The sequence below is a fragment of the Paroedura picta genome, chromosome 4, assembly GCF_049243985.1.
Source record: "Paroedura picta isolate Pp20150507F chromosome 4, Ppicta_v3.0, whole genome shotgun sequence".
Lineage (NCBI taxonomy): Eukaryota > Metazoa > Chordata > Lepidosauria > Squamata > Gekkonidae > Paroedura > Paroedura picta.
The window spans coordinates 118,973,543-118,987,703 of NC_135372.1; the positions used below are offsets into that span (position 1 = coordinate 118,973,543).

At 41.0% G+C, this 14,161-nt stretch overlaps 1 protein-coding gene across 10 annotated transcripts in view; it reads right to left on the reverse strand.

The window, feature by feature from the left end:
• PTPRT (protein tyrosine phosphatase receptor type T) overlaps positions 1-14,161 on the reverse strand; it is a 769,637-nt gene that overhangs the window by 103,644 nt on the left and 651,832 nt on the right. For 6 of the 10 annotated variants that reach the window (XM_077335394.1, XM_077335396.1, XM_077335393.1 and 3 more), the window contains 3 exons: positions 10,724-10,872; positions 1,321-1,398; positions 1,084-1,119 (listed from right to left, as the gene is read on the reverse strand). In XM_077335394.1, the coding sequence (XP_077191509.1) occupies positions 1,084-1,119; positions 1,321-1,398; positions 10,724-10,872 (263 nt within the window). The remainder of the gene's footprint in view (positions 1-1,083; positions 1,120-1,320; positions 1,399-10,723; positions 10,873-14,161) is intronic. The other 4 variants (XM_077335397.1, XM_077335403.1, XM_077335401.1 and 1 more) reach the window with 2 other exon arrangements.

Genomic DNA, 14,161 nt, shown 5'->3' on the forward strand with positions numbered 1-14,161 from the left:
ACGTCTTGATGGTCAATATCAGTGGGAGGTGATCGCTATCAGTGCGGTCTCCAATACACCCCTCCCCCTCCCCAGGAACAGAGAGAAAACGGAATCCCTTTCCCACCTGTACTACAGTCCCAAACTGAATTAGGATGTGGAGGAAACTGGGAAATTGGTTCTTAGCACCTGACATTTGATTCAGGAGAAAATGTTCCTTCAACTCAACATGCTAAAAATATAACATCTAGTTTGTCTTGAGAAGTGCTCTAATTTCTGCTTTGATCATTCTTAATTTTTTGTTACTTTTTAATCTATGGTATTCTACCCCTGACCCACCGAGAGGTTGGGAATATGACCCCAAATGCAACATGATATTTACACAAATGTTGAACCCTATATTCTGTTCTCAAATGAAACGTCAGCGCATCAGCTTCCCAATGCAACCTGTTTAATTTGTTAAAGTGGGTGTGTAACAGAGGAGAAAATAGATTTTAGGGCCATTATTCTTAGGCATATAAATATCTAAATTTAATAATGAAAAATGGCATGACAAGAATTGCCCATGAAAGCATAACCCAGTCTTTTATAATGAAAGGGGAATCAATGAAAAAAATTGAATCTCATAATGTGTCTCAAATGCTCTCTGTTCTTAGTGCTCAGACACACACACACACACACATGCAGGAGCTCAGATAAAATGCTGCTAATGGTCTCTTTGGACTTTAAGCCTCACACATGCATTATTTTTGTTCACTTTAACCGTTTTGCTGCTAAATGAAAATGAAATCTATAATGCTGTTTTGGATTTATTTTTTGTAATTTAACTAGTGTTTGTGACCACACTGCAGTGAACAAGTTTTTAAGGAATAAAGCTGATCAAATAGCACACTTTTGATGCTGCGCATATGCTAAAACAATTATCCTTCCCACTCATCGGCTTAATAGTGATGAAGGGGAAATGTTTACCATCAAAAAGGGTACTTAATTCTAGTAAAGAACACTTTGGGAGGATGTCTGCTAATGTTCTACTTAGCCGTTTCCAGACAAGATGACTATGTTTTCACATCAACAGACCACCGTGGATCATAACGGCCTTCTTACCTAACAGTGTGGTCGATGGAACAGTGTCTGATGATACTTTGAGATGGAATTCCAATTGCGCACACAACACGGATCAATGGAACCCACGTGAGAAAAGAATGGGGAGAACAATATATAAACACAAGGTTAGCTCTTTCCAACATTCCAGAGGCTTAATTCTTCACTGCCATATTTATAACTCTGCAGGGTAAAGGCATAAAAGCAAACAGAATCAATAATAAAGTCTGGCATAAGTACCTGAGTAGTAGGAATTCAACAAAGATTTGCTCTGAAGGGTTTTGCTTTGGACAGAAAATGAGCAAGGAGAGGATGGCGCTAGGTAGGAAAGACATAAGGAAGATACTTTAGACACATGTAAAGTGAAAGAACAGGGAGAAAAGCTTCTCAGAGAACTGGGTAGCATTGAACACACAGGACATAGCATTAAAGCAAGCATGGTCTGCTAGCAGTTCAGATCATTTTCCTTTGTACAAATCAAATAAGACTCCACGCTCATGTATAGCAGGGTGCTCTGCTTGTTCCCACTACCATAATTTCAGAATAAGAACAAATTCATTACTAAAAATGCAAATCAGCTTAATTATATTGGCCTAAAATATACTAATTAGAAGTGGGCTTCCTGCCATATCCATCAGGACTACTGTAATATATACCTTCTTTTTAAAGCGAGGGCGGAGTAGAATTAGAGGTTCCCTAAAAAATGGCTCTGGGGATTATCATGAAGAGATGCACAACACAAGGACACCAGTTTGCAAATCGCAAATAGATGAACATATAAAACATTTGCCTATTAAAGGGAAGCCCTGAAATGAATTATTATTATTATTATTATTATTATTATTATTATTATTGAATTTATTTCCTGCCACTCCCTTGCGGCTCGTGGCGGGTTACAACAGTATAAAAACCACATAAAATACATTAAAACCAATTAACATGTCAATAGTTAATGACTACCTGGCAAGAGCGGCTAATCAACTACCCATTCCCCCCCTAGCAAGTGGAGAGGGGATACTGATGGTACTCGTGTCTAATCCCAGTCCTCAGGTCCTGGGGGGGCGTAGATGTTAAGCCTGGTCTCAACCGTAAACCTGGCGGAAGAGCTCCGTCTTGCAGGCCCTGCGGAACGATGGAAGGTCCCGCAGGGCCCGCAGCTCTCCCGGGAGCTCATTCCACCAGGCAGGGGCCAGGACCGAGAAGGCCCTGGCCCTGGTTGAGGCCAGAATGAGCTTGTTAAATTTGCATGTCAGTACTGCTATGTGGCAAGGATCTGGAGACACAGACACAGTCCTCTCTTGTGACAGACAAGTAATTCCCTCCCAGGCTCATTTCCATGCAAGATAACAGCACTGTGAAGAAGGATGAAGCTCCTTTTTTTGTGCTGCCACAGTTCTGACTGGAGGAAGAACAGCGTTCATGAGGAAAAGGGAGCATATGCTAGTAATCTATGATTGAGATGGAGTTCAGTGGTAGGGTCTGGGGTCCCCAGGATCTCAAACCTTGCACACTGCCTCACAGAAACTGACCTTATGTTCTTAGGAGGTGTCTGACCTCAAAGAAGGCCTTCTCTGTCCTGGTCCCCACCTGGTAGATCAAGGCCCTTCCTGGGCTACCACAGTTCTGTAGGGCCTGCAAAATAGAGCTCTTCTGCCAGGCATTTGGTTGAGGTCGACCAAATCAACAACTCCTGCTGGGCCTCCCATAAACTCTTCCACGTTAACTGCTCCCAAATATAGATGGACCTATGGGACCACATTTACCAATATTGTCACTACTGATGTTGGAACCATTGTGTTGAAGTGTTGTTGAAATAATGGGTATTAGTTGTTAAGACTATTGTTACCATTTTTTTGTTTGAGATTGTTGAATTGTACCTATCCCTACATTTCATGAAAACTGCCCTGAGCCGCAAGGGAGAGTGGTATATAAATACAACAAATGAATAAATAAAATAAATAATAAACTAGTGTTTACAGCCTAATACATATAACATGCATGCCATTAACAGGTGTCCAAGTTGATGGATTCTCTTTGTCAAGAAAGTAGCATGGCTGCCACATGTTACCCAGGGAGTAATAAAGGATAGGGGCCAGGATTGTGTCATTCAAGTTGACATTGTATCTGAAGAAGTGTGCATGCTCCCTGAACCTTTGGGGAGGGCAGTAAATAAATAGACAGACAGACAGACAGACAGACAGACAGACAGACAGACAGACAGACAGACAGACAGACAGATAGATAGATAGATAGATAGATAGATAGATAGAAGCTTATATCTTGAATAAAACTTTGTTGGTCTTAAAGGTGCCACTGAACTAAAAATTTGTTCAAGGAAGAAGATAATTCTTATACATTGCTTAACTAAATGGTATCCCCTGCCCCACCAAACTGCCATCTTTTTTAAAGGTTGCATTTTTAAGATTGTCCTCACTAGTGAATAGCAAAATGGAATGATCCAAGAGAAGGTAAGACTGAATCATTCTTTCTAACATGTTAGGTTATATGCACAGACAGATTTAGACACAGGTAAGGACTTTGAGTACCCAGCTTGTTGTGGGATAAACGGTAATGATTGGGGAAGGCACTGGCAAACCACCCCATATAGAGTCTGCCATGAAACCGCTAGACGGCGTCACCCCAAGGGTCAGACATGACCCAGTGCTTGCACAGGGGATACCTTTACCTTTAGGGACTTTGAATACATGCAATTCTCCTCCTCTAAATTTTTTAAAAGTTAAAAGATGAAGCCAAGATTGTAACTTATGCAGAACATTTATATTTCAATTCATCTTGGGAAGTCATCTTATGCATTGACCAGCCCGTATTCAAATATTTCTGACAATTTGATCACCGCTCAGGCCATGCGATTTGTCATCCTCTCATATTTGCTTCTAGAGATACAATTATATATATATTTCCAAATCCACCATGAGTTAATGCAAAAATAACAGCACATCCAAAATGATGCCAATGGAGAATGCAGACATAACTATTCTATAATACAAGTAGATAATATTCAGTATACATGAAAGTAATGCAGAAGCAATTTCTGTCCCTCCAGAGTAAATATTACTTACAAGTGTATAAAAGCTCATCAAAATCACTCCACAGGGTGAACATTACTGATCTAACAGAGTTTCAGGTAGACTGGAATCAAATGTTTAGAAATTATTTCAGTACTTTGGAGGTGAATATCAAGCAATTTCTTTTTAAAAAAATGTCCCATAGGAAACTGAAGAAAATGTTTGTGTACCAGCAGATCTACTGATAAAAAGCTCTTCATAACTAGGGGAGTGTACCATATATGATTCAGTTGATGGCATTTATGAGGCCCCCATCCTTTTCCTTCCACAGAAGCAAAATTTTCCCTCCATTTTTCTTTCCCTTTATTGAATGAGCTGCCCTAGTAATGTGTTTTCTTCTTTGATTAAGAATTCTGGCTGTCCCATCCTGTTACACCTAACCACACCTAGAATAAAATTATGTTGGTCTTAAATATTGTTCTACTAATTCAGACCAACATGCCTACGCAGCTGAATCCATCCTGTCACATTATGATAATTTGGCTGTTGGCTCAGCCTAGGAACCTGAGGAAGGATCAGGAGTGCACTTTAACTTAAACAACTCAAATGACGAGACATTTTGAAATTCAAAAATAACAGAGTATTTTATTTAACATAAAGGTCAAGGGAAATCAGGGGTTGATTTCCAAAAGTAAAACCAGTACATGCACAGACTTCAGTTCTTATGTTTCAGGCTAATGGATATTTCTTAAGTTTTTCACAGTGACTTAAAGCAGGGGTAGTCAACCTGTGGTCCTCCAGATGTCCATGAACTACAATTCCCATGAGCCCCTGCCAGGAAACACTGGCAGGGGCTCATGGGAATTGTAGTCCATGGACATCTGGAGGATCATAGGTTGACTACCCCTGACTTAAAGCTTTATTTTAAGAGGCTTTTGTTCCAGTGTTGTCCCCCAAACACTTCAGTACCCTTTCAATAACTATACTCTACCTCAGCCTTTCTCAACTTTTTTACTGTTGAGAAACCCTTGAAACATTCTTCAGGCTTTGTGAAACCTCAGAAGTGGCATGATCATGTAGAATATGGTTGGAAAGCATAGCTGAGAATACATGCATTTAGGGAGCCTCCCCTTCCTGTCCCTCCCGGTCCATTATTGGCCATTTTGGGATGAGTGGGTGTGTTGACATGACCATATATGGCCATATCACCCAATAAATATTTAACAAGTGTGTGTGCGTGTGTGCGTGTATGTGTATGTATGTGTGTATATATATACACACACACACACACATATATATATACACATATACATACATACATACATACATGCGTGCGTGTGTGTATACATACACACACACACATATATATATATACATACATACACATACACACACATGCTTCTAGGGATGTCAAGAGACTCCAGAGTTTCATGAAATCCTGGTTGAGAAAGTCCATTTGAACTATTTGTTTTCCAAAAGGCTGGTACACTCTTTCCTGTGCCTCAGTCCCTTCTCTGGTTAGTGAAGTTGGTGAAGTGATGCTATAATCAGGATAACAAATGATCACCCATCAATGGCATTACTGTACCCAGTCTCTGTGAAGTGTAGGTCCCCATCACCAAAATGTCTCCCAAATTAAGGTTTTATTCATCCTTTAAAATCATCCATAAATAATGAAAATTATAATGTTTAAAATAGGGAACACTTGGATTCTAACCACACTTTCTGCTGCTGAAGTGACCTCTGCTAGTAGAAAGGGAGGGGAGCAATTTTCATCTATTAGCTTTTTGCTTGCAAATCCTCATTTTGTCCCTATTCTGATCCAATTATCAATATCCACCAACCATGGAGGAGAGATTTCAGATAAAGACATGGGAAGAGCCATTGGAAGTTTTTCTTTTATTTTTAAACTTCTTTTCCAGGAACAGTGCTGCTGATTTCATGTAGCCCAATATCTCAGCCAATAAAGGTAAAGTTCCAATTAAAAACAAAACTAGTTCAAGACTGCTAATGCTGAAAGAGGACTGAAGATGGTGTCATACACTCCTATCATTCTGTAGAATGTGTTAAGCAATAATGCTCAGGAGGGTGTATTTTTGAGGGTACCTCTGTAATTCATACCTTACCTCAGGCATCTATGTATCTAATTACATCTATGTTGTTGTTGTTGTTGTTAGGTGAGAAGTTGTGTCCAACCCATCGCTATCCCATGGACAATGATCCACCAGACCTTCCTGTCCTCTACCATACTTCGAAGTCCATTTATGTTTGCACCAACTGCTTCAGTGACTCCATCCAGCCACCTCATTCTCTGTCGTCCCCTTCTTCTTTTGCCCTCAATCGCTCCCAGCATTAGGCTCTTCTCCAGGGAGTCCTTCCTTCTCATGAGGTGGCCAAAGTATTTGAGTTTCATCTTCAGGATCTGGCCTTCTAAGGAGAAGTACGGGCTGATCTCCTCTAGGACTGACCAGCTTGTTCGCCTTGCAGTCCAAGGGACTCGCAAGAGTCTTCTCCAGCACCAGAATTCAAAAGCCTCAATTATTTGACCCTCTACCTTCCTTATGGTGAAACTTTCACAGGCATACATTGCAACTGGGAATACCATAGCCTTGATTAAACGCACTTTTGTTGGCAGGGTAATGTCTCTGCTTTTTAGGATGCTCTCTAGATTTGCCATAGCTTTCCTCCCCAGGAGCAAGTGTCTTTTAATTTCTTTGCTGCAATCCCCATCTGCAGTGATCTTGGAGCCCAGGAAAATAAAATCTGTCACTACCGCCATTTCATTCCCACCTGCAAAAGAGCTTATCTCCTTTTTGGAAGTTGCATATTCACTCTGAATTCTGCAACTGATGAATTTCATAGACAACTATGAAAACATATATGAGGAATGTATTTATATCCATATTGGTTATGGCAGCTCATATGACTCCTCCTTGGTTCCATCTAGGCTCCTGGAACATATCCTTAGAACAGGGGTAGTCAATCTGTGGTCCTCCAGATGTCCATGGACTCCAATTCCCAAGAGCCCCTGCCAGCTTCCCATGAGCTGGCAGGGGCTCATGGGAATTGGAGTCCATGGACATCTGGAGGACCACAGGTTAACTACCCCTGCCTTAGAACACAACAACAGATTTCCACTTCTCGGCATTCTAACATCCTTCCCATGGGTTTTCCTTTGTAGTGCTCTCTGCCTGAAAAGTACATTTTCATTCTCTTTATTTTCAAACTGAGTTTTCTAAACAGGCAGTCAATATCAATTCCTAACATTTGCCTCCTTTTTCTCCTGTCCCTCGGTGTCCAGGATACGATATTCTCCTTTGGATCAGTCGCAGCAGTTCTTCTTTACCTATAACCCTCACCATGACAGTCCATCAGCCTGCCATTGGTACAGTTGTGCTTCTGTGCAGGACTGTACCATTAGTGCATCATTGATCATTTGATAGTGTCTCGCTCATCATGCTCATGGGATGCCAGGTTACATGAGATGTGCTCTCTGTTATGACCTTGTTTGCGCATCATTGGGCTCTTCTTGGATACTGGTGGATAATTTTAGCTCCCTTATCATGAGTTTTGCTGAATGAATACCTGTAGTCATTTGTTCTGTAAAGCACTAGATAAAATCACAGCACCTCCAAAAGATGACATTTATATCACAGAACAATTTCACATGCAACACATGCCAGATTTTTTTTATCTTCTCTATCTGCTCACGCTTGCCAATGAAACGAAAATGGCAATGACTGCAGCATTTGCTAAGGGATAGAATTAAAGTTGATTTTTTTTTGGGGGGGGGGGAATAAACTGCAGAGCTGAGCTGAGGAAAAAAAAAACTTCTTGGAGAAAAACTGCAACCCAATATAAGACCTGCAACCAAAAATGCCCCTCTACAAGGAGAAAGAAATATATCCTTAACCACCTCACTAAGTCAAGTGCTCCATGAACACATGGAGATGCGGTGTTCAAATAAGCATGGTGTATCCCAATTCACTCATTAATTTGTGTGCATGGGAGACTTTCCAGACTCCTTCAAACAAAGGAGGGGTGACTCTCCATTTTAAAAGGCCAGCTCCTTGACTTCAGTTACTATGCATATGCAATGTTCCCCTTATTCTACCATGACCTGCAAGGCTTTAGAATGGAAAGGATTACACCTGTACCTGCTGCACCTGTTGCTGTTGCAGCTGCTGTACCTGCACCACCACCTCCTCCTCCTCCTCACCACCCACCTTATTTCAGAACACTCATCAAAAGGGCTTTGATTAGAAAAACACAATTATAGAATAATTGGTTCTCCAAGAGTTATCTGCCTTTACAAATGTAGGTTATTCTTTATATCCATCATGACATTTTTAGTGGGAAGGGAGATGTAAGGAAAGTAACATAACAAAATGATTCAGAAAGATTCTTTGGCAAAGGGACAAGGACTATGGACTACTTTGCACTTCTGACCATCAAAGAATAAGAAAGCAAGGCCACCAGGGCAGAGTCTGCACTTACTTTCTTTATTCCATTGTCAATCCTGTTGAATTCAGATCGCTTTGAACTCGGGTCTTCCTCTCCCCCCCCTCCCCATTGAAACAGGAAAGTGTTCTGCACGTGGCTAAGGTAGTTCAGAAGGGGGGGGGAGCCAAGCCTCTTTCTTTCTTTTCTTGAAGGCGAGGGAGAGGAGCCAGGCAGGGGGCCACTTTCTTTTCTTGGAGGGGTGGGGGAGAAGATCGAAAAAGGCAGAGGAGGGAGGAAAAATCCAGGACCGACAGAAGTTGAGAGAAATTAGGGGCTTCTCCTTTAAGACAAGTTTGTCACATGACCAGGTGTGGCCTATCAGAGGTTCTCTACCACAGAGCTTGGTTTCCCAATCTGGATATTGAGCATTAAAAGCACTCTAAGATATCACACAATAAAGGTAGGGTCACTCCAGATCAATCCTTCTTGCTTCAGAAGGAAAATTTAAATCGCCCAAAATCCAAACGGAAATCGCATTCTGTGTAGAGGGCAGGGACTGAATTGATCTGGGGTTGGAATAAAAGCTCCATGCAGTTTACACCCAGGACAACAGTACCAATTGTGACCACTTTCATGCGGAAAAGACAAATCGAAATGCAACTAAAGACATCTGCTTTTCTTTACAGGAGTACAGCCTAAAGAGTAAGGGTCATACTGGGTGAAAGAACAGCAGATGGAAGAGAAATCTCTGCAGAACCCACAGATAGCAATGCAAAGCAAACAAGACAGTAAGGAATAGGGTTTGCTTTCACATTGGCAACAGTTGTAGCTCACAGTTCTGCACAGCACAACGTGCTTTCAGTTAGTTCTGATTAATAACTGAGCCATATGTTCCTTTAGAGAATGAGATTAAAGAAAATAAAGCCCAGAAATGTAATTTAAAAAACCCACAGTCCTCCACTTCCTATGCCTTCTCTTAGTCAGTCCTTCCATTTTTTTGACAATGACATTATAGAAACATGTCCTTCCATTTCAGAAAGCAAAACAAACTTGTGGACACTACAATTCCACTGGGTTTAACAGCTCCTCTTTCCAATGTCAGAAAAAGTAGCCAGGCTCAAAGTATATCTGAGAGCTGGGCCCAAGAGTTATACAGCAAGTCCCAAGAACCATAAAATAAAGTCTGTACATGATCATAGGGGAAAAGATAGAACTATTTGCATGCGATACTTGGCCAAGGGCTATTGTTGTTGCTTTGATCAGCTGCAGCAACATCAGTAGTTGGTGGATGTTCACTAGCATCAGCTTCCAGGGCAGTAGTCCTAGAGATCATGTCCATGATCTTCTACTCAAGCCATAATTCAATAGAACAGATACTTGCCTTGTAGTTCAATCCCCAAATAAAATTACTGTCTTTCTAGGTCCACTGAGGTCAGTGAGTTTAGAACAGTATAATTCTGCTTAGACTGAAACATTTAAATAATGTGGGGTTTTTTTTAGGAAAATGAAGAGGCCTGTTACAGTGGAAAGGGCAACACCATAGGGACAGAAACAGAGACAAGCCTAGCTCTCAGCTTTACATTGGAACATCATTTGTGCCAGGATGGATTAGTGGAAGATGACTCAAGGCAACTGGGTCTCAGTTAGGTGGGCTCTTGGGCAGCTTTCTGCAGCCCTGTACACATGAATATAGCCTTTTTCAACCTTTTGACAGTGGAAGTACCGCTGCAGTATTTTTTAGGCTAGGAGGTACCAGGAAGTGGTGTCAGCTGGGCACACCTCCCTGCCACGACTCCCAGAAATGAGAGAAGCCTCAGCCAGTAAATGCTTAAATGGCAGATGCCCCTCCTCTACTTACTCCCTCCAAGCCCGTCATTGGCCACTTTTGGAGGGGGCAGGGCAACCTGCCCAAATAAGGGTAGATTACAAAAAAAAAAATTAAGACCTTTTTTGGTCCCAGAGCAGTATATCTGAGTCATCTTTCTCCCCCAAGGAAAGCCCCCCATCCCACCCTTGGGTCACAATTTCACCTTCCCAGTTAGATTGCATCACTGTTTATCCCCTCAAATTTATTTGCAGAGCTGTAGGTTGGGGACCCCATGGTATTCAAATCTCTTAACTGATAAACACTCCCCTACATATGGCGGTACGCTCGGCACGCACGCGAAACTTACTGAATCCATTAACATCTTGGCAGCTCGAAGAAAAAGCTTCTTCATTATGAACAGCACTGAGCTTAGTGGCGGTCTTGTCGGAAGCAGCAACAGGGCCCATTTCTCTCTGCGTGCTGCTCTGAGTCTCCTTTTGCTTCTTGGCTAGTTTCCTTCAAGGTATATTGAAGAAGGAAGAAATCATGGTTAGTTTTTTTTTCTTCTTCTTCTTTTGGTCCCCCTTTATTTAACAACCAAGGAAAATGATACCTTAAAGAAAAAAAAGGGTGGGGGGGGGCAATCTTTTTGGCTCAAACTTGCATGCAGGGCTTGTAGCAAATGTGATGGAGTGTTGTGTTGCATCTCCATTAGAAGCCATAGTAATGGAGAGTGCCTGTGCGGAAACAGCAATGGGGTGCCACGGAAATTAAGAGCAAGCAAAAGTGGCCCTTAGAACTGGTGGAGCAAGGGAAATGGTAGTGTCTTAGGAGAGAAGTAGAAAAAGCCAAAACCACGGCCTCTCCCCAGCTGATGTTTGGCAGATGTCAGAGCCACTCCCCTCATATTGTGTCTCCCCTTTCCCATTTGCCAAACCAGAGGGAAAAGAAAGCTTTCAGTATAGCACAGACATGCTTAGAGGATATTTGGGGAAGAAGTGGACTGCCTTTCTTCCCAGCCTAGTTTTCCTGCAATATTTGTTGCTGACCTTAGATATAAACAGCCAATTTGTATTCACAAGTGATGTTTAAAACTGGTTTTGCATTTCACATCTGAATGCAAATCTAATGAAAAGGGTGCATGGAATAGTTGGCATGCAAAAGGTTTTACACATTTCTTCCGCTTCCTAGCTCACATCCATAATGTTTTTAAGTAACAAAAATTTCTAGAGGATCAGGGATTTTTTTCATTAGCATAATAATTCACTTATGAACTCATTTGGGTTCAGAGGAAATATGCCTCTGAACTCCAGCTCTTTAGGGAGGGTGCTGTAGGGCAGGGGTAGTCAGCCTGTGGTCCTCCAGATGTCCATGGACTACAATTCCCATGAACCCTTGCCAGCAGATGCTGGCATCTGGAGGACCACAGGTTGACTACCCCTGGTGTAAGGGATGGAGTTCCTGTGGCCTCCTCTGTGAGGTCACTGCTGGAAACTGGATGATGGACTAGATGGATTCTAGATGCATGGTTTGGTGAATGTTTTTATCCACAGAGGCAGAATTGCTACGAGGGTAATCTGTACTAGATTTTCCATCAGCGAGCTTGGTGTTGATAGAATCAGAGGGCATGGAACATCCAGCTGCAGGGGATTCACCTGTGTTACATGCCAAAATCGTAGTCCATTTGAAACGATAGAAAATTCTCTAGCATAAACAAGAACCTCTAAAAACACCTTCCCCCAAAGAATGAATGATTCCAATCTTTACTTCCAGCTGATAACAGCATGGGAACAACGAAGCATGATCAGCTAAGCCTCTGTTGACATTTGACTGCTCCAGATCAGAGGACCAAAACTGCTTAAAAATGAAATTTGAGTCCAGTGGCACCTTTAAGACCAATAAAGTTTTATTCAAGGTATACGTTTTTGTGTGCACACAAACATAGTTAGAAACAATGAAATGGATCACAGGAGTCCACACATATAGGTAGAGGGTGAGCAGTGAATTAGCATACAGCACAATGATGGTGGTTAACAGATTTATGGTCCAAACAGGAATAACAAACTTAGCTTTTATGGTTGCCATTTGTTTGGGTTTAATTCTAGGAAAAACCAGTGAAGGAAATATGTATGTCAACATTGGAAATTGATGGGCAGGTGAATCTTTAATTGTGAAATGCTGAAAGTAATTAATGGAGACCATGCCATTATGCTCAGTGGGTGACCTCAAAGTGGCTGTTTTATTGCAAAGGAAATTCAGGAACAGACTAGAAAGTGAAATTGCTGAGTTGCAAGTTATTATAACATGCTGAACAATGGAATCTCCAGGACTCAATAGGGATATTGATTTCCTCTTATCTCACTACATATGTTCACCTCATTTAGCCCCTACATTTGTATTCACACCAATCTCCCAGAAGGGCTGTATGTTCTCTTTATTTTATATTTGTAATAATAGATTAGAATAGAAAATGCAATGTAATGTAATTTGGACTGGTAGATTTGAATGAATTTCTCTGATCTGGGGACAGGGAGATAACTCTATACAGCCAATTGCCCTACTTCATAAGAAGAAAATGCTGTAAGGATGAAGTGTAACGGCTGGGTCTCTGTTTGGTCCTTGAATCTGTTAAACAGCTTCACTGTGCTGTATGCTAATTTGCTATTCACCTTCTGCTTATATGTATGGACCAATAATTTCCATTTCATTGAATCTGAAAAAATGTGTGTACACACAAAAGTTTATTGGTTTTAAAGGGGCCACTAGACTCTAACATTGTTCTGCTGCTTCAGACCAACACAGTTGCACACCTAAATGTCTTTTAAAAATGCATCGTGGCATTCCATACACCAGAAGCCCAGAAAGATATCATAAAGAATGTCCTCCGTCGATAAGAAAATAATACAAAAGCAAGAAAAGGAAGAGAAAGATTGTTTTAAGAAGGTTCTTCCCATCCTATGTTCTCTGTACCGAAGACTGAATAATGAAATTCAATTATGTGAAGTCCCCCATAAATTAAATTGATTTGCTCTTAGTAAAAATGGACCTAAATCATATGTCTCCCTCTAACTAAAAATTAATTTGATTCGAGAATAGGAAATCCATCTTTTCAATTATTTATCCACCATATTTATTTAGCACTGCAGGCATTTAAAAACCAAGCAGTGTTTAAATATGCAGGGTGTAGATACACCTAGGAGTTCTAAGACCTAGATGGCCTCTCATAGAGAAACGTCATGCAGTTTATACACCAGGAGACATTGCAATCAACTGGAAAAGTGCTAAATGTTAAAAATGACAAGCATAACATATATGTGAAAAGGTTATTACTGAATTCATTTTTTAAAGAAAATTGTGTATGTGTCGAATGTCATCAAGTCATTTCCGAATTATGGCAACCCTATGAATTAATGACCTCCAAAATGTCTTGAAATGCCTTGTTCAGGTCTTGCAAATTGAAGACTGTGACTACCTTTTTTGAGCCAATCCATCTCATCCCATGTCTTCCTCTTTCCCTGTCGCCTTCAACTTTTCTAGCACTATTGTCTTTTCCAATGAGTCTTGTTTTCTCATGATGTGAGAAGTACAATAGTCTCAGTTTATTCATTTTAGCTTCTAAATTAGATTTGATCTGGGAGAAATTATTTGTTTTTAGTGGTCCATGCTACTCACAAGATTCTCTACCAACAGCACATTTCAAATAAAGATAATTGGGTAAGAACAATTTGAATCTTGAATATTGGTATTCCCTAAAATGGCTAATGTTTACAGGTTCATGCATCCTTAGGAGAAGGAGAAAAACTGG